The sequence below is a fragment of the Tetrahymena thermophila genome (assembly GCF_000189635.1).
Source record: "Tetrahymena thermophila SB210 genomic scaffold scf_8254719, whole genome shotgun sequence".
In the NCBI taxonomy this organism is placed as follows: domain Eukaryota; phylum Ciliophora; class Oligohymenophorea; order Hymenostomatida; family Tetrahymenidae; genus Tetrahymena; species Tetrahymena thermophila.
Genome location: NW_002476484.1, coordinates 781363 through 802198, shown reverse-complemented (window position 1 = coordinate 802198; position 20836 = coordinate 781363). Strand labels below are relative to the sequence as shown.

Sequence of the window (20836 nt, the reverse complement as noted above, 5' to 3'; positions counted from 1 at the left end):
AAAATAATAACTAATTTTTACCATTCAAATAAGTGTAAGTATAAATTTAGAAAATGTCGAGATCTTACTTCAAGGATAAACTAAAAATAAAATTTTTAGAAAATAGATAAATATTTTAAAAACTATTATTTTGTCATTAGTCGAATATACAGCTTAACTATTAAGCTATTTTATATTACATCACATATTAAATATTATAAATACTACGATTTAATTTCTTAAATTCGAAATCGAGTTATTGATGTCATAAAAACGTATCATTAATGTTGAGTCATCAAATAAAATATGAAATGTTAATTAATCATTTGAATATTTTAATTTAAGACTCAAAAAGTTGTGACGTTGAGTTTTTATTAATAATTAATTTTCAATTAAAAAATAGCTTATAAATTAGTGTTTAAGAGTTAATTAACTCTTAAATAATTTAAAATTAATAAACAAATACAGATATTTTTTAGGAGTATCCTTTGTATTTATTTTCTTTATATTTTGATTTGTTTTAATAAAATAAATCAAAATATTAATAAAAACTGCGAGATACTCGGGGTGAAACATCTGTATGATATTTATAAAAATTAAATTTTATTACATTTTCTTAAAAAATTATAAAATAAAATTCCAACTCAATATTTTCAATTTTTTAGTTTAATATTTTTTTCAAATAAAATGAATTTAAAAAATATATTTTAAAAATTGAACTGACTTTTTATGAAGAAAGAATATGTAAAAAATTAATAAAGATTTAAAAGATTTAATTTAAGATATTAGATTAATTTAAAGCTTAAATTAACAATTTAAAACTTCTTTTCTACCTCTATATATCTTTCTTCTCATTATAAATAGTAAAAAACTCACCCAACAAACTCTATATTTAGACTATATTAAATAAAGAAGGTTAACAAGAAAAATATACCTAAACTAACTATCTAAAAAACTCACTATCGATCCTTCAATTCTAAACTATCATTAAAATAGTTAATAAATGTAGAGAATAAGCAGATAAAATGCAGTTAATTAATTATTTTTAGAATTATCTTCTAGTAAATAAAGTAATAATCGTCTTTATCCTAATTTCATAAAATTTAATTTCTCAGGTAATTCTACTTTATTAGAAGGTGATTTAAATTATGCCATTGCAAGATTATAATACTCTTAATATTTATTCATTTAATCAAGATGATGAATTTTTGTATTTAAATTGAAAAAATTATTATTTAAACTAAAATGGAATTGTTCCTACAAATTCTTAATCGCCAACAACCTTTGCTTTTATTAGACATGTTTTAACCACTGTGTCGCTTTCAAAATAGAAGTAAAACCCCATTTAAAACTTTTGGGAATAGTCTTGAATTTCTGTAATTGTTGTAACTCCAAAAAGCATTAAATATCTAGCAGACATCTATAAATTTCTGATCGCATAAGCAGTGACTACTGCTCCTAATCTGTGACCCATAAAATAAATATTTAATCTTCTCATTAATCATTGATGGTTTATAATTTCAGCTAAAATTGCGCCACCATTTTTAGCCTATTCATAAGCAACTTAAAAATCTTTAATTGTTGAATCAAGTATTGTTTTAAATGTTCTAATTTATTTTTAAAAAAAGAAGATCCAACTTATTTGATGCATGTGTTGAGTAATTAATTCTAACAACCAATAAATACCTTTTATTACAATATAGCTAAAACGTGCCTATAATCAACTATCTAACAATTCTTTTAAATAGTCTTGATAAATTTAAGGTTCATAATTGTTCATAATGTTATTTAAAAATATTTCTAAAATTTTGAAAACTCTACTTTCTGAACAAAATAGAAAATAAACAAATTTTCTTAAGATTCTTTATTCTTAGTATTTGTTAATGCTTAAAAGTTTTCTGAGGCTTAAAGACCCTAAGTTAAAGAGCCTGATATTAAAAAGGTAGAGGAAATTAAAATAGAAAAATTAATGGCATGCCCAAAGCCTAGATATAAATATAATTGATAATGTCAGGGTATAGATTAAAAATGAATTATACAAATAAAAGGAATGAAGATTATGACGAAGAAGATATGTTTAAATCAGCAGAAGAAATAATTTTTAGTAGCGATTATGCAAACTTAATACAAAGCCTTTATTAATCACTAGAGGAAAGAATTAAACTAATCTATAAAGTGAAAGATAATAAATATCATTAAAAAAATTAAATGATAATAAAATGTGTTATGATTGACATATTATAATTATGCTAATTTAATTCAAAAACATTAAATCTATACTATATTTTATATTTTTAAATAAACATCTTTATATTTTATTAAATGTAATTTTAAAGATTAAAAAAAAATAAATATAAAATCTAAAAAATTTTTTTTAAACTTGAAATAAACATTCATTAAATTAATTTAGAAATTTTGATAAATTAATAAAGATTATATAAAATGTTGCTTAAGATTTCAATTCATTTATTTATTTATTTAGAATACACTCGATTCTAAATTATCATTAAAACAAATAGTATATGTAGAGAATAAACAGATAAATTACAGATACTTAATTACTTTAAGAATTTTTTTATAATAAATAAAGTAATAATCCTCCAAATCCTATTTTCATTATATTTGGTTTCTCAATAAGATCTATACTATTAGAAGACTTATTAAATTATGCCATTGCAGTATTATAATATTCTTCAAATTTCATCAAATAATTAATGTGATCAATTTTTGTATTAAAATTAAAAAATTTATCTTTTATTTAGCCAAATGATTTTACTCCTATAAAATCTTAATCACCAATAAGCTTTGCATATTCTAGAAATATTTAAATCACCTTGTCATGATCAGAATAGAAATTATAACACTTTTAAAACGTGTGCTAATAGTCTTCAATTTCTTGTGTTGTTGCAGCTCCTCCAAAAAGCATTAAATATCTAGCAGAAATAGATATTTTCTTCAAAGCATAGGCAACTACTACAGTTCCTAAACTGTGACCCATAAAATCTATATTTAAACTTCCCATTAAATCTAGTTTGTTTATACATTTAGCTAAAACCGCACCACTATTTTTAGCCTGTTCGTAAACCTCTTAAAATTTTTAAATCATTATATCAAGTTTACATTTAATTTCTTTAATAAAATCGTTAAATAAAAGAGGATATAACTCCAAATATTTTTCAAGTAATATTGTGAACCAATAAATAGTTATTATTGCAATTTAGCTAAAATTTTCATTTAAATAATTATTTATCAAATTAAAAAAATAATATTTATAAATTGAAGGTTCTTTTTAGCATTCATCAAAAAGTTTATTTGCAATATCTAATAATGAGCTATCAGACCATCTGAAAAAAATAAACAAATTGTCTTAACAATCTTTTTTCTAAGTATTTGCTAAACTTAAAAAAATAATTGAGACTTTGATGTCCTAAGTTAAATATCCAGATATTAAAAAAGTAACTGTTTTCAAATCCTATTTATTTTTGTAAATAATTCTACGATCACCTTATTTTTTTATCTCATCTAAATTAATTTTTTAATTATCCAATCCATAAAACTGAGAATCATAATTTTGGAAGACTAAATCTTTGATTCTAGTTAAGATATTATCTACTAATTTAATAAAAAAATTTTTTTCTATTTTATCTTCAGAGGTTTATGAATCTGTTCTCGTTCTTTATGACTTTTTAATCTTAAAAAATAATTAATTTATTAACAAAGTTAATTAGAGAATTTAAGATATAATTTTAAAATAATATCAATAAAAGTATTTAAATTTAAAATAAAAAAATTTCAAATAAATGACAGCAACAATTTTCAAAATATTTCATTTATCTTTTATGTTCTAACTTATCATAAAACATTTTTAAATAAAAAATAAAATTACTTAGGATTATACTATAATTTCAATAAATATTGGTATTTGAAAATAAAGCTTTTTAGTTTCCTGAAAAAATAATTTAAAGATTTATTCTAACCACGCCTAAAAAAAATGGGCGATTTAAAAAAAGATGAGTTACAGTGAATTCCAAGGATGAAAAAAAATTCGGAAAAAATATTTAAAATTTTAGTTTTATAAAATGTAAAAACCTGTTAAAAAACTCGCTTTTTCTTTTTCTTTTTATTGCGCTTGCTTTTTTTTTTGTTCTTTCTTTGTTTATTTAACTCATCATTTTATTTTCAACTTTTACTTTTATTATTAATTAATCTATCTTATTATTTCATATTCTTTCTTCATTATTTCCTTCTAATTAACTATTTAATGATATATTTTTTCTTCAATATTTAAAAAGTAACAATTAAATTAGTGATAAAGGTGCATCAGGCTTAGGTTCTGGTTTAACAAATTGCATTAATCTCTCAAATTTGACACTTGAACTTTAGTAAAAACAGTTTATTTGTTTTGGATTTTGATATTTTAAATGATAAAAACTAATTTAAAACAATAAAGTTCTTTTTTCTTTTTCTTTTTATTGCGCTTGCTTTTTTTTTTGTTCTTTCTTTGTTTATTTAACTCATCATTTTATTTTCAACTTTTGCTTTTATTATGAATTAATCTATCATATTATTTCATATTCTTTCTTTATTTTTTCCTTCTAATTAACTATTTAATGATATATTTTTTCTTCAATATTTAAAAAGTGAGAATGAAATTGGTGCAAAGGGTGCATCAGGCTTAGGTTCTGGTATAGCAAATTGCATTAATCTCTCAAATTTGAATCTTGATCTTGGGTAATAACAGTTTATTTGTTTTGGATTGTGATATTTTAAATTATAAAAACTAATTTAAAACAATAAAGCTCTTTTTTCTTTTTCTTTTTATTGTGCTTGCTTTTTTTTTATTCTTTCTTTGTTTATTTAACTCATCATTTTATTTTCAACTTTTGCTTTTATTATTAATTAATCTAATATATTATTTCATATTTTTTCTTCATTTTTTCCTTCTAATTAACTATTTAATGATATATTTTTTCTTCAATAATTAAAAAGTGAGAATGAAATTGGTGATAAAGGTGCATCAGGCTTAGGTTCTGGTTTAGCAAATTGCATTAATCTCTCTAATTTGATGCTTAACCTTAGGTAAAAACAGTTTATTTGTTTTGGATTGTGATATTTTAAATTATTAAAACTAATTTAAAACAATAAAGCTCTTTTTTCTTTTTCTTTTTATTGTGCTTGCTTTTTTTTTTATTCTTTCTTTGTTTATTTAACTCATAATTTTATTTTCAACTTTTGTGTTTATATTATTTCATATTCTTTATTCATTTTTTCCTTCTAATTAACTATTTAATGATATATTTTTTCTTCAATATTTAAAAAGAAGAAATTAAATTGGTGATGAAGGTGCATCAGGCTTAGGTTCTGGTTTAGCAAATTGCATTAATCTCTCAAATTTAACACTTAACATTTAGTAAAACAGTTTATTTGTTTTGGATTGTGATATTTTTAATTATAAAAACTAATTTAAAACAATAAAACTCTTTTTTCTTTTTCTTTTTATTGTGTTTGCTTTTTTTTTTTGTTCTATCTTTGTTTATTTAACTCATCATTTTATTTTCAACTTTTGCTTTTATTATTAATTAATCTATCTTATTATTTCATATTCTTTCTTCATTTTTTCCTTCTTATTAACTATTTAATTATATATTATTTCTTCAATATTTAAAAAGTGAGAATTAAATTGTTGCAAAGGGTGCATCAGGCTTAGGTTCTGGTATAGCAAATTGCTTTAATCTCTCAAATTTGACACTTAACCTTAGGTAAAAACAGTTTATTTGTGATATTTTAAATTATAAAAACTAATTTAAAACAATAAAGCTTTTTTTTCTTTTTCTTTTTATTGTGCTTGTTTTTTTTTTTGTTCTTTCTTTGTTTATTTAACTCATCATTTTATTTTCAACTTTTGCTTTTATTATTAATTAATCTATCTTATTATTTCATATTCTTTCTTCATTTTTCCTTCTAATTAACTATTTAATTATATATTTTTTCTTCAATATTTAATTAGTAAGAATTAAATTGGTGATGTAGGTGCATCAGGCTTAGGTTCTGGTTTAGTAAATTGCATTAATCTCTCAAATTTGACACTTGAACTTCGGTAAAAGCAGTTTATTTGTTTTAGATTATGATATTTTTAATTATAAAAACTAATTTAAAACAATAAAGCTCTTTTTTCTTTTCTTTTTATTGTGCTTGCTTTTTTTTTTGTTCTTTCTTTATTTATTTAACTCATAATTTATTTTCAACTTTTGCTTTTATTATTAATTAATCTATCTTATTATTTCATATTCTTTCTTCTATTTTTCCTTCTAATTAACTATTTAATTATATATTTTTTATTCGATATTTAAAAAGAAGAAATTAAATTGGTGATGAAGGTGTATCAGGCTTATGTTCTGGTTTAGCAAATTGCATTAATCTCTCAAATTTGACACTTGATCTTGGGTAAAAATAGTTTATTTGTTTTGGATTGTGATATTTTGAATTATAAAAACTAATTTAAAACAATAAAGCTCTTTTTTCTTTTTCTTTTTATTGTGCTTGCTTTTTTTTTTGTTGTTTCTTTGTTTATTTAATTCATCATTTTATTTTCAACTTTTGCTTTTATTATTAATTAATCTATCTTATTATTTCATATTCTTTATTCATTTTTTCCTTTTAATTAACTATTAAATTATATATTTTTTCTTCAATATTTAAAAAGTTACAATAAAATTGGTGAAATGGGTGCATCAGGCTTAGGTTCTGGTTTAGTAAATTGCATTAATCTCTCAAATTTGACACTTGAACTTCGGTAAAAACAGTTTATTTGTTTTGGATTATGATATTTTAAATTATTAAAACTAATTTAAAACAATAAAGCTTTTTTTTCTTTTTCTTTTTATTGTGCTTGCTTTTTTTATTTATTCTTTCTTTGCTTATTTAACTCAACATTTTATTATCAACTTTTGCTTTTATTATTAATTAATCTATCTTATTATTTCTTATTCTTTCTTCATTTTTTCCTTCCAATTAACTATTTAATGATATATTTTTTCTTCGATATTTAAAAAGTGAGAATGAAATTGGTGATGAAGGTGCATCAGGTTTAGGTTCTGGTTTAGCAAATTGCATTAATCTCTCAAATTTGATGCTTAACCTTAGGTAAAAACAGTTTATTTGTTTTGGATTGTGATATTTTAAATTATAAAAACTAATTTAAAACAATAAAGCTCTTTTTTCTTTTTCTTTTTATTGTGCTTGCTTTTTTTTTATTCTTTCTTTGTTTATTTAACTCATCATTTTATTTTAAGCTTTTGCTTTTATTATTAATTAATCTATCTTATTATTTCATATTTTTTCTTCATTTTTTCCTTCTAATTAACTATTTAATGATATATTTTTTCTTCAATATTTAAAAAGTGAGAATGAAATTGGTGATAAAGGTGCATCAGGCTTAGGTTCTGGTTTAGCAAATTGCATTAATCTCTCAAATTTGATGCTTAACCTTAGGTAAAAACAGTTTATTTGTTTTGGATTGTGATATTTTAAATTATTAAAAATAATTTAAAACAATAAAGCTCTTTTTTCTTTTTCTTTTTATTGTGCTTGCTTTTTTTTTTATTCTTTCTTTGTTTATTTAACTCATAATTTTATTTTCAACTTTTGTGTTTATATTATTTCATATTCTTTCTTCATTTTTTCCTTCTAATTAACTATTTAATTATATATTTTTTCTTCAATATTTAAAAAGAAGAAATTAAATTGGTGATGAAGGTGCATCAGGCTTAGGTTCTGGTATAGCAAATTGCATTAATCTCTCAAATTTGACACTTGACCTTTAGTAAAAACAGTTTATTTGTTTTGGATTTTGATATTTTAAATGATAAAAACTAATTTAAAACAATAAAGCTCTTTTTTCTTTTTCCTTTTATTGTGCTTGCTTTTTTTTTTTGTTCTTTCTTTGCTTATTTAACTCATCATTTTATTTTCAACTTTTGTTTTTATTTTTAATTAATCTATCTTATTATTTCATATTCTTTCTTCATTTTTTCCTTCTAATTAACTATTTAATGATATATTTTTTCTTCGATATTTAAAAAGTTACAATAAAATTGGTGATAAAGGTGCATCAGGCTTAAGTTCTGGTTTAGCAAATTGCATTAATCTCTCACTTTGTCTTGGGTAAAAACAGTTTATTTGTTTTGGATTGTGATATTTTAAATTATAAAAACTAATTAAAAACAATAAAGCTCTTTTTTCTTTTTCTTTTTATTGTGCTTGCTTTTTTTTTTTGTTCTTTCTTTGCTTATTTAACTCATCATTTTATTTTCAACTTTTGCTTTTATTATTAATTAATCTATCTTATTATTTCATATTCTTTCTTCATTTTTTCCTTCAAATTAACTATTTAATGATATATTTTTTCTTCAATATTTAAAAAGGTATAATTAAATTGGCGATGAAGGTGCTTCAGGCTTAGGTTCTGGTTTAGCAAATTGCATTAATCTCTCAAATTTGACGCTTGATCTTGGGTAAAAACAGTTTATTTGTTTTGGATTGTGATATTTTTAATTATAAAAACTAATTTAAAACAATAAAGCACTTTTTTCTTTTTCTTTATATTGTGCTTGCTTTTTTTTTGTTCTTTCTTTGTTTATTTAACTCATCATTTTATTTTCAACTTTTACTTTTATTATTAATTAATCTATCTTATTATTTCATATTCTTTCTTCATTTTTTCCTTCCAATTAACTATTTAATGATATATTTTTTTTAAAAGTGAGAATGAAATTGGTGAAGAAGGTGCATCAGGCTTATGTTCAGGTTTAACAAATTGCATTAATCTCTCAAATTTGATACTTAACCTTAGGTAAAAACAGTTTATTTGTTTTGGATTGTGATATTTTTAATTATTAAAACTAATTTAAAACAATAAAGCTCATTGAATTTATTTGATAGCTATTATTTGATTAATTTTTTATCTTTTTTATTCCTCTAATTTTATTTTATTTATTTATTTAAGAAATAATTTTTAATTTAAAGTTTATTATATTTGATATTTATTTAAAATTTACACAGATTTATTATAAATTTTAGCTCAATGAATTAATCATAACAATTCAAATTAATAAGCAAGTGTCTTAAATCAAAAAGATTAGTTGTCTTTAAAAAATATTTCTAGTGATGAGCAAATATTGAATATTAAAGGTTTTTTTTATTTTTCAATATTTTGAAAAAGTTTTTTTTAACCTAAAATATATTAGATTTTATTATTGTTTTTTTATTTTTAATATCATTTATATTTTTGTAAGTAAATAAATATTTGTAAAAATAAAATTAAATTTACTTAAATAAATTAATTCCTCTTAAACAAACCCTCCTGTTTCCAATAAACGATAAAATAATTAAATAATATTGTCCTAAAGCTTTAAGGGTGGTGCTGTATTTATAAAAAATATATGGCTTATAATTAATTAAAATTTTATAATGTTTTTTAAAAAATGATAAGATAAATAAAGTTCTAACACAATTTATATTTTTAATTTATTTAATTATTTAAATAGAAAGAATCAAAAAATTTATTTTAAAATTGAAATAACTTTTTATGAAAATAGATGTATTTATGTATGTAAAAAATTAATAAATATTTAAAAGATTTAATTTAAGAAATATGATTAATTTAATTTAGAATACTCAATTCTAAACTAAACTATCATAAAAATAATTAATAAATGTAGAGAACAAACAGATAAAATATAGATACTTATTTATCTTTAGGCTTATCTTGTAATAAATAAAGTAATAATTCTCCTAATCCAAATTTCATGAAATTTATTTTCTCAGTTTAGTCTAATCTATTAGAAGGTGATTTAAATTACTCCATTGCAAGATTATAATACTCTTAATATTTATTCATATAATCAAGATGATCAATTTTTGTATTTAAATTGAAAATTTGATTATTAAAACTAAATGGTATTGTTCCTACAAATTTTTGATCGCCAACGACTTTTGCTTTTACTAGACATGTTTTAACCACAGTGTCGTTTTCAGAATAGAAGTTATAGCACATTTAAAACTTCTTGGAATAGTCTTGAATTTCTTTGACTGTTGCAACTCCTCCAAAAAGCATTAAATATCTAGCAGACATTGATAAATTTTTCACCGCATAAGCAGTGACTACTGCTCCTAAGCTGTGACCCATAAAATCTATATTTAATTTTCTCATTAATTTTAGATTGTTTATATTTTCAGCTAAAATTTTGCCACCATTTTTAGCCTATTCATAAGCAACTTAAAAGTCTTCAATTGTTGTATCAAGAGCGGTTTTAAGTATTCTAACTTAATTTAAAAAGAAAGGTGTTCCAACTTATTTGATGCACATATTGAGTAACTCTAACAGCCAATATATGCCTTTTATTATAACATCGTTAAAACAAGCCTATAAACAACTATCTAACAATTCTTTTAAATAGTCTTGATAAATTTCAGGTTCATAATTGTGCATAATATTATTTAAAAATTTATCTAAAATTTTGAAAAGTCTACTGTCTGACCATTTGTAGAAAATAAACAAATTTTCTTAAGATTCTTTATTCTTAGTATTAGTTAATATTTAAAAGTTTTCTGAGGCTTTAAGATCCTAAGTTAAATAGCCAGATATTAAAAAGGTAACTGTTTACAATTGTTGTTTATTTTTGTAAGTAATTCTACCATCATATCCTTATTATATCTAGTTTAGATCTATTAAACAATCATCCAAACCATAAAACATAGGATTTTTATTTGATACTAAAAAACTTTACAATTTAGATGATATAATTTATTATAGTGAACTTAGAAATCCTTGTTTTATTACGCCTTTAGTTTCTTCAGTTAATTCTTGCTCATTTCCACTTATCTGTGACCTTTTAATCTTAAAAAACGATTAATTTATTAATATAGTTAAATATAGAGAATTTAAAAATCTATGTTTTATTACTTGTTCCATTTATTCAGGATTAATTTGTGTTCTCTTTGATCTTTTACACTTAAAAAATGATAAATTTATTAACAGAATTAATAGATATTTTAAGAAATAACTTGTAAGATAATATTTTATATGATTATTCTTTAAATAAATTAAAAGATATACCAATTATTATCAAAATATTTCATTATAATCTCAATAAATTTTTAAATGCAAAAATCAAGTTTTTTAAAATTTTTCTAAATCAATTTTAAAGGAATAAAAGAAAAAATAAGGAATGATTTAAGGTATATAAAATTGAGCATTACTCTATCATTTAGTGAATCTAAGTAGATTTACTCTTAAGAATTATTTAAAGAATGTTAAGCATCTTCACCTTCATATATTCTGCCATTATATCTACCTGGTGAATCAATCAGCTCTTATGAGTTAAGATTAAGGCTTTTGTCTTATTAGTTTTCAAATGTATTATCCTCATTCGTAGAGTCAGTTTTTTATTCTATTTGCTTAAATCTAGGAAATCCAAGATATTATTTTTACAATCTAGTTTAATCAGTTGAATTAATTGATTAAGTTAAATGACTTCCTAGGCAGTCTAAGTTAAAATTACCAGTCTAAAGTTAAACTTACTCCTCTTCACATATTTTATCAGAATATTAATAGCAAAGCTGTTAAACTTATTCATTAAATATTGATTTTTCTTCTTTTAAATAAGGGAATTTTTCATAGATTTTCAAATCTGAAAAATAATTTTAGTCTTCTGTTAATGTTGAGAGAAGTAAACTTATCATTTTTTTTTTTCTTTTTTTTTTTTAGTTTTAAATTTTAGTTTTTTATTATTATATTATACTTTTTTGGTTGTTTTAGATGGTACTATTTATTGTTGGTTATTTTAATATATTGGACATTATTATTTTAACCAAACAGAAATGTAGATAAATATCAGACCTCTGAATACTAAAATCCTAAAGAGAGATCAGTAAATAAGATATTTAGCATTAAAAGAAATAATTGCTTCGTTACTGTATGATAATCAATCATTAATTGATATACGTCTAGTAGTATATGAGTACGTTAAATTTAATTAAGACTCTGACGTTGTGTTTCTAATGACTTCACTATGTCATCTTATGATTAATTTTGCCCAGATCATTAAATTTTGTTATTATATCATACCTGGATAATAAATTTTGACATTAAAATTTGTATTAGTCTGTATTAAATGCAATTTTTATAATAGATTTCTATTTTGGTTATTTATTATATTGCCCACTAAAATTTGGATTACTAATGAATATTTTACAGCATTTCAATAAATAAACTATTCCTTTTCTATTTTACTTTGGTTTTTTTTTAAAATAAATTTGGTAATATCTGTTTTTTTTTTAATCTAAATGAGCTACTTATTTATTTTAGTCTAATATTCAAATTTTAATGTGTTGGTAATTTAAAAAAATAGTATTAAATTGGAAAGCTAAATAAATAAATATAAAATAACTCATTTTACTCAATCCATATGGACAATTAGCTCTTAATTTTGAGGATTTCAATATTTAAGCAAATCCATTTTGATTTTATTTTAATATTTTTGAATAATGAAGTTGGTAAGAGCTGTTTATTCTTTTAAGTTTATATGAACTGCATAATTTAATCTAATAATCAAACTTAAGTGCGTTGATAATAATCTAGAAAAATAAAGCAAAATAAATCCTATCTTTTAAAGCTAAATTAACAAATATAAAATAGGTTATTTACTAAAACGCTATATATATTTACCTTTTAATTTTTAAGATTTTCAGCATCAAATATCTCTTTTTTCATTTTTTAGAGATAAATATCGAAGAATATAAAACAATTTTAAGGAAAAAATTTTATTAAATGAGCTTTCATTTTAATTAAATTATTGATTATTCTAAATGATTTAGCTAGAACGTGTCTTTAGATTATCCGATATTATTTTTATCATTTTATTTTAATCATAAATCTAATAAGAAAAGTATTCACCATATACATTTTTAAAAATAATAGCTAATATTTATCATTCAAATAAGTTAATTGTAAGTATAAATTTAGAAAATGTCGAGATCTTACTTCAAGGAAAAACTAAAAATAAAATTTTTAGAAAATTGATAAATATTTCAAAAACGATTATTTTGTCATTAGTCGAATATACAGCTTAACTATTAAGCTATTTTATATTACATCACATATTAAATATTATAAATACTACGATAATCATTCTTAAATTCAAAATCGAGTTATTGATGTCATAAAAACGTATCATTAATGTTGAGTCATCAAATAAAATACGAAATGTTAATTAATCATTTGAATATTTTAATTTAAGACTCAAAAACTAGTGAATTGAGTTTTTATTAATAATTAATTTTTAATTAAAAAAATCAAAGATTTTTAAAAAATAGCTTTTTAATTAATGCTTAAGAGTTAACTCTTAAATAATTTAAAATTAATAAGCAAATACAGATATTTCACCACGAGTATCCTTTGTATTTATTTTCTTTATATTTTGATTTGTTTTATACAAATCAAAATATAAATAAAAACCGCGAGATACTAGGGGTGAAACATCTGTATGATATTTATAAAAATTAAATTTTATTACATTTTCTTAAAAAATTATAATATAAAATTCCAACTCAATATTTACAATTTTTTAGTTTAATATTTTTTCAAATAAAATGAATTTAAAAAATATATTTTAAAAACTGAACTTAATTTTTATGAAGAAAGAATATGTAAAAAATTAATAAAGATTTAAAAGATTTAATTTAAGATAAGATATTAATTTAATTATGAATATACTCAATTCTAAACTATCATTAAGATAGTTAATAAATGTAGAGAATAAGCAAATAAAATACAGATAATTAATTATTTTTAGAATTATCTTCTAGTAAATAAAGTAATAATCGTCTTTATCCTGATTTAATAAAATTTAATTTCTCAAGTAATTCTATTTTATTAGAAGGTGATTTAAATTATACCATAGTCAGATTATAATACTCTTAATATTTATTCATTCATTTAATCAAGATGATGAATATTTGTATTTAAATTGAAAATATTATTATTTAAACTAAAATGGTATTGTTCCTCCAAATTCTTAATTGCCAACAACCTTTGCTTTTATTAGATATGTTTTAACCACTGTGTCGTTTTCAAAATAGAAGTAAAACCCCATTTAAAACTTTTGGGAATAGTCTTGAATTTCTGTAATTGTTGTAACTCTAAAAAGCATTAAATATCTAGCAGACATCTATAAATTTCTGATCGCATAAGCAGTGACTACTGCTCTTAAGCTGTGACCCATAAAATAAATATTTAATCTTCTCATTAATCATTGATTTTTTATAATTTCAGCTAAAATTGCGCCATAATTTTTAGCCTATTCATAAGCAACTTAAAAATCTTTATTTGTTGAATCCAGTACTGTTTTAAATGCTCTAATTTATTTTAAAAAAAAGAAGATCCAACTTATTTGATGCACATATTGAGTAACTCTAACAACCAATAAATACCTTTTATTACAATATAGCTAAAACGTGCCTATAATCAACTATATAACAATTCTTTTAAATAGTGTTGATAAATTTAAGGTTCATAATTATTCATAATGTTATTTAAAAATATTTTTAAAATTTTGTTAAAAAAAAATAAATATAAAACCTAAAAAATTTTTTTTAAACTTGGAATGACATTAAATTAATTTAGAAATTTTGATAAATTAATAAAGATTTTATGAAATGTTGCTTAAGATTTCAATTCATTTATTTAGAATACACTAACTATTTGATTCTAAATTATCATTTAAACAAATAGTATATGTAGAGAATAAACATATAAATTACAGATACTTAATTACTTTAAGAATTGTTTTTTAATAAATAAAGTAATAATCCTCCAAATCCTATTTTCATTATATTTGGTTTCTCAATAAGATCTATACTATTAGAAGACTTATTAAATTCTGCCATTGCAGTATTATAATATTTATCAAATTCTAATATATAAACCATGTGATCAATTTTTGTATTTAAATTGAAAAATTTATCTTTTATTTAGCCAAATGATTTTACTCCTATAAAATCTTAATCATCAATCAGCTTTGCATATTTTAGAAATGCTTAAATCACTTTGTCATGATCAGAATAGAAATTATAACACTTTTAAAAATTGTGCTAATAAACTTCAATTTCTTGTGTTGTTGCAGCTCCTCCAAAAAGCATTAAATATCTAGCAGGAATAGATAAATCCCTCAAAGCATAGGCAATTACTACAGTTCCTAAACTGTGACCTATAAAATCTATATTTAAATTTCCCATTAAATTTAGTTTGTTTATACATTTAGCTAAAACCGCACCACTATTTTTAGCCTCTTAGTAAGCCTGTTTAAAGTTTTAAATCATTTTATCAAGTTTACATTTAATTCCTTTAATAAAACCGTTAAGTAAGGGAGGATATAACTCCAAATATTTTTCAAATGCTATTGCCAACCAATAAATTGCTGTTATTGTAATATCGCTAAAATGTTTCATTAAAAAATTATTTATCAAACTGTAAAAATAATATTTATAAATTGAAGGTTTTTTTTAGCATTTATCAAAAAGTTTAGCAATATCTAATAATGAGCTATCAGACCATCTGAAAAAAATAAACAAATTGTCTTAACAATCTATTTTATTAGTATTTGCTAAACTTAAAAAATTAATTGAGACTTTGATGTCCTAAGTTAAATATCCAGATGTTAAAAAAGTAATTGTTTTCAAATCCTATTTATTTTTGTAAGTAATTCTACCATCACTTTATTTTTTTATCTCATCTAAATTTATTTTTTAATTATCCAATCCATAAAACTGAGAATCATAATCTTGGAAGACTAAATTTTTGATTCTAGTTAAGATATTATCTACTAATTTAATAAAAAAGTTTTTTTTTATTTTTTCTTCAGAGGTTTATGAATCTGTACTCATTTTTGATGTCTTTTTAATCTTAAAAAATAATTAATTTATTAACAGAGTTAATTAGAGAATTGATGATATAATTTTAAAATAATAACAATAAAAGTATTTAAATTTAAAATAAAAAAATTTCAAATAAATGAAAGCAACAATTTTCAAAATACTTCATTTATTTTTTATGTTCTAACTTATCATAAAACATTTTTAAATATAAAATAAAATTACTTAGGATTATACTATAATTTCGATATATATTGGCATATGAAAATAAAACTTTTTAGTTTCCTGAAAAAATAATTCAATAAAAAATATTTTTCTAGCTTTTTGAGGAATAAAAGAAATGATAAAGAATGAATTAAAGTATATAACATAAAAAATTACTTCTTCATTATATGGTGAATCTTAAAAGGTTTCTAATTTATGACTACTTCTAATTTTAAGATGATCACTTTCATTTTTATTATCATTTGTTGAATCTTAAAATTGTTATGGACTTTGATAAATAACATTTTCTAATCTACTATCAAAATTTTTATGTGAAGAATTCAACATTTTGGATTATGTGTTAGATTTAGGGCTTTTAGTTTATTCAATTTCATTCGAACTATTAGATTAATTATTTTGTAAATCTAAATCATTTTTCAGATTTTAACTTGAATATTCAATTTAATTATCCCCAGATCTACTATCAGTATTATAATCTTTGATAAAAGACTCAGCAAACTAGTTAAATTTTTAGTTTTCTTCTTTTAAATATGGAAATTTTTTATATATTCCTAAATTTTCAAGATATTCTTCTTCTTCTTCTGTTATTTTTTAGATGAAATTATTACTCATTTTCTTTTTTTTTGTAATTATTCTTATTTATCTATTTATTAAATTATATTTATTTTTATGATATTGTTTTATATTTATATTAAATTTTTGAAATATCTTTGATTGTTTGAATAAAGGAAGTTTGTTTTTCTATTCTGAAATTTTGATAGTTATCCATCCTATTTTTGAATTATCAAATCATAAATAGATATTACCAGATAAGGTGTTTATTTATTTATTCAAATGTAAATATTTTTTTTTTGGTAAGTGTCGTAATAATCAATCAATAATAATAATTGATTATAAAAACGTATGCCAAAGTATTTTAAATAAAAAAGCTTATTGATTTTATGAATGATCTATTTTACTTTGAATGAAAAATAAAGATAAAAAGATATAAATCATTTTCGAATTTATTCTCTGTTTATAATTACTTTAAGCAAAATCATTTAGTCTATGAATTAAATGTTTTTTTTTTTTCGTTTAAAAAAATGAAATCATTTGTAAATGTTTTAATTTTAAAAGTTATCTTCATATTATTTTCTCTTTTTTTTAGATTATTTTTACTATAGTTTTATTGCTATTAACAAATAAAATATATTTCATTGAATTTAAAAGAAGTATTTGATACTAAATTTCTATATTTAGAATTTTAATGATCTAAACTAAATGATAAACTTTTTCTTAATGCTCAAAAATTAGTAAGGATTACTAACTAAGATATCTATTGCTTAGTTATAAAATAAATAGTAGCTTGGTTGGTATTTTAATAATCATAGATTGATTATGAAAACATATACATACATATTAAGCTTAAATAAAAACTAGATTATTAATTTGTGTTTCTTTCTAAATCAACCCTACTTTTAATTCTGATTAAATTTATTTGGATGATTGATAATCTTTTTTATTTTAGAAAAAAAGTTAACAGCAATAAATTTTATTTCAGTTTTGAATTGTGATTAATAAATATTTACGTTTACCTCTAACCATTTTTTACTTTATTTATAAATAAAAGTTTCTAAAATTCATTTTATTACCTATAATAATATGGATTAAAAAAGTCTAAATTTCAATATTTTAATATTAGTATTATTCTATTTTTATTTTAATATGGAATTTTTAATAACTAATTTTATTATCATCATGATAACTTTCATCCGTAATTTACAAACTAAAGCAAATAAATTTTGTAAAATAAAATTTGTATAACAAATATATTGCAAGATGTCATAAAAAAATATAGTGGTTGGTATGCCACTTTTTATGAATTATATTTTTTGGTTTTTTTTTAAAAAATATCTTTATATTTTATGAAATGTATTTTTAAAGAATAAATAATACTAACCCAACTCTTATAGGGTGGCACTATATTTATAAAATATAAATATGGCTTATAATCAATTAAAATTTAATAATATCAGTTTTAAAAATTATAAAATAAAGTTCCAGCACAAAATATATTTTAAATTTAATAGCTTTATATTATTTTAAATAAAAAAGTTAAAAAATTAATTTTAAAATTGAACTAACTTTTTGTTAAGATAGAATATGTATGTAAATTATTTATAAAGTTTTAATATAAAGTATTTATTTATTAATTTAATTTAGAATAAACTCAATTCTAAATTATCATTCATTAAAGAATTAATAAATATACAGGATAAGCAGGTAAAATATTGATACTTAACTATTTTTAGAATTATCCTGTAATAAATAAAGTAATAATGCTCCTAATCCTAATTTCTTGAAATTTAATTTCTTAGGTAATTCTACTTTATTAGAAGGTGGTTTAAATTACTTCATAGCAAGATTATAATACTCTTAATACTTATTCATATAATCAAGATGATCAATTTTTGTATTTAAATTGAAAATATTATTATTTAAACCAAATGGTATTGCTCCTACAAATTTTTAATCACCAACAAACTTTGCTTTTACTTAACATGTTTTAACCACTATGTCGTTTTCAGAATAGAAGTTATAGCACATTTAAAACTTTTGAGAATTGTCTTGAATATCTTTGATTGTTGCAACTCCTCCAAAAAACATTAAATATCTAGCAGACATCGATAATTTTTTAACCGCATAAGCAGTGGCTACTGCTCCTAAGTTGTGACCCATAAAATCTATATTTAATCTTCTCAGTAGTTTTTGATTGTTTATATTTTCAGCTAAAATTTCGCCACCATTTTTAGCCTAGTCATAAACAACTTAAAAGTCTTCAATTGTTGAATCAAGTACTGTTTTAAATGCTCTAATTTATTTTTAAAAAAAAGATATTCCGACTTATTTGATACATATATTGAGTAACTCGAACAACCAATAAATGTCTTTTATTACAATATCGCTGAAACACTCATTTTAACAACTATCTAACAATATTTTTAAATAGCCTTGATAAATTTCAGGTTTTTAATTATTCATAACATCATTTAAAAATTTATCTAAAATTTTGAAAACTCTAATGCCTGACCATTAAAAGAAAATAAACAAATTTTCTTAAGATTCTTTATTCTTAGTATTTTTTAATACTTAAAAGTTTTCTGAGGCTTAAAGATCCTCAGTTAAATAACCAGATATTAAAAAGGTAACTGTTTACAAGTGTTGCTTATTATTGTAAGTAATTCTACCATCCTATTCTTATTTTATCTCGTTTAGATCTATTTTACAATCATCTAATCCATAAAACATATGACTTTTATTTGATATTAATAAATCTTACAATTTATTTGAAACAATTTATTATAATGAACTTAGCACTTCTTGTTTTATTATGTCTTAAGTTTCTTAGCTTTGTTTTATTACTTCTTAAGTTTCTTAAATTTATTCAGGATTAATTGAAGTTCTCTTTGATCTATTATTCTAAAAAATTAAATGTATTAACAGAATTAATAGATCATTTAAGAAATAACTTTTTAAGATAATATTTATATCAATATTTAATTTTAATATACTTTAAATATATTAAAAGATAAACCAATTATAATCAAAATATTTCATTTTTATTTTTGAAATTTCCAGTTAAAAGTTTCTAAATAAATTTTAGAGGAATAAAAGAAAAAATAAAGAATGAATTAAAGTATATAAAATTAAGCGTTACTTTTTCTATTGATGAATCTAAATAGTTTTATTCTTAAGAATTATTTAAAGAATGTTAATTCTCTGGTGAATCAATCAGCTCTTATGAGTTAAGATTGGGGATTTTATCTTATAAGTTTTCAAATGTATTTTTTGTGCTGTTAAAGTCAGCTTTTTATTCTATTTGCTATAAAGTAGGTAATTCACCATCTAATTTACTTTAATCAGCTGGATGAAGTGGTTAGTCTAAATGGCTTTCAAGCTACTCTAATTTAAGATTGGGACTTTTATCTTATTAGTTTTCAGATGTATTATTGGTAAAGCCAGCTTTTTATTCTATTTGCAATAAAGCAGGAAATTCACGATCTTCAAGTGGTAAATCTAAATATCTTTCCCACTAATATTTAAGATTGGGGCTATTATCTTATTAGTTTTCAAATTTATTATATGTGCTTGTAAAGTCAGCCTTTTATTTTATTTGCTCTAATCTAGGAAATTCACTAGAGAATGTACTTTAATGAGCTAAATGAAGTGACTAGTCTAAATTGCTTTCTCGACACTCAAAGTTATGATTACCAGTCAAAAGTTAAGCTTACTCATCTTTAAATTTACAATAAAGCTTTTAAACTAATTCGTCGAATTTCTATTTTTCTTCTTTTAAAAATGGGAATTTTTCATAAATTATCAAATACGAAAAATTATTTTCGTCTTCTTCTTTTGTCTACAATTCAGAACTAGAACTTGACATTTTTTTTTCTTTTTTTTTGTAATTTTAAATTTTAGTTTATATTTTATTAAATTATACTTTTTTGGTTGTTTTAGATCGAACTATTTATTGTTGGTTATTTTAATGTATTGGACATTATTCATTATAACCAAACAGAAATATAGATAAAAATCATACCTTTGAATTCTAAAATCGTATAGAGAGACCAATAAATAAGATATTTAACATTAAAATAAATATTTGCTTGATTAGTGTCTTATAATGAATCATCAATTGATATAGTATCATGCATATAATTTA

At 20.8% G+C, this 20836-nt stretch overlaps 6 protein-coding genes across 6 annotated transcripts; 1 reads left to right on the top strand and 5 right to left on the bottom strand. All coding sequences in view use genetic code 6, as the record gives it.

The window, feature by feature from the left end:
• Positions 1-963: 963 nt before the first annotated feature.
• Positions 964-1419, bottom strand: TTHERM_000783218 (hypothetical protein; the record flags this gene model as incomplete). The annotated part of the gene is made up of 1 exon (XM_012796538.1): positions 964-1419. One exon carries the CDS (start codon positions 1417-1419, stop codon positions 964-966), a length of 456 nt encoding a protein of 151 aa, XP_012651992.1.
• Positions 1420-2482: 1063 nt separating this feature from the next.
• TTHERM_00784240 (hypothetical protein) lies at positions 2483-3085 on the bottom strand (the record flags this gene model as incomplete). The annotated part of the gene is made up of 1 exon (XM_001011482.2): positions 2483-3085. One exon carries the CDS (start codon positions 3083-3085, stop codon positions 2483-2485), a length of 603 nt encoding a protein of 200 aa, XP_001011482.2.
• Positions 3086-3970: 885 nt separating this feature from the next.
• TTHERM_000784239 (cyclic nucleotide-binding domain protein, putative) lies at positions 3971-9145 on the top strand (the record flags this gene model as incomplete). Its single annotated transcript, XM_012796537.1, has 16 exons — positions 3971-3999; positions 4272-4361; positions 4621-4710; positions 4969-5058; positions 5300-5389; positions 5649-5738; positions 5987-6076; positions 6334-6423; positions 6683-6772; positions 7033-7122; positions 7381-7470; positions 7712-7801; positions 8062-8142; positions 8403-8492; positions 8741-8830; positions 9058-9145. The coding sequence occupies 16 exons, from the start codon at positions 3971-3973 to the stop codon at positions 9143-9145; spliced, it is 1368 nt and encodes a 455-aa protein (XP_012651991.1).
• Positions 9146-9673: 528 nt separating this feature from the next.
• Positions 9674-11838, bottom strand: TTHERM_00784250 (hypothetical protein; the record flags this gene model as incomplete). Its single annotated transcript, XM_001011483.4, has 3 exons — positions 9674-10876; positions 10943-10990; positions 11239-11838. 3 exons carry the CDS (start codon positions 11836-11838, stop codon positions 9674-9676), a joined length of 1851 nt encoding a protein of 616 aa, XP_001011483.3.
• A 2916-nt stretch (positions 11839-14754) lies between these two features.
• On the bottom strand, positions 14755-16746 carry TTHERM_00784260 (transmembrane protein, putative; the record flags this gene model as incomplete). Its single annotated transcript, XM_001011484.2, has 2 exons — positions 14755-15939; positions 16291-16746. 2 exons carry the CDS (start codon positions 16744-16746, stop codon positions 14755-14757), a joined length of 1641 nt encoding a protein of 546 aa, XP_001011484.2.
• A 1611-nt stretch (positions 16747-18357) lies between these two features.
• On the bottom strand, positions 18358-20557 carry TTHERM_00784270 (hypothetical protein; the record flags this gene model as incomplete). Its single annotated transcript, XM_001011485.3, has 2 exons — positions 18358-19593; positions 19832-20557. 2 exons carry the CDS (start codon positions 20555-20557, stop codon positions 18358-18360), a joined length of 1962 nt encoding a protein of 653 aa, XP_001011485.1.
• Positions 20558-20836: the final 279 nt, after the last annotated feature.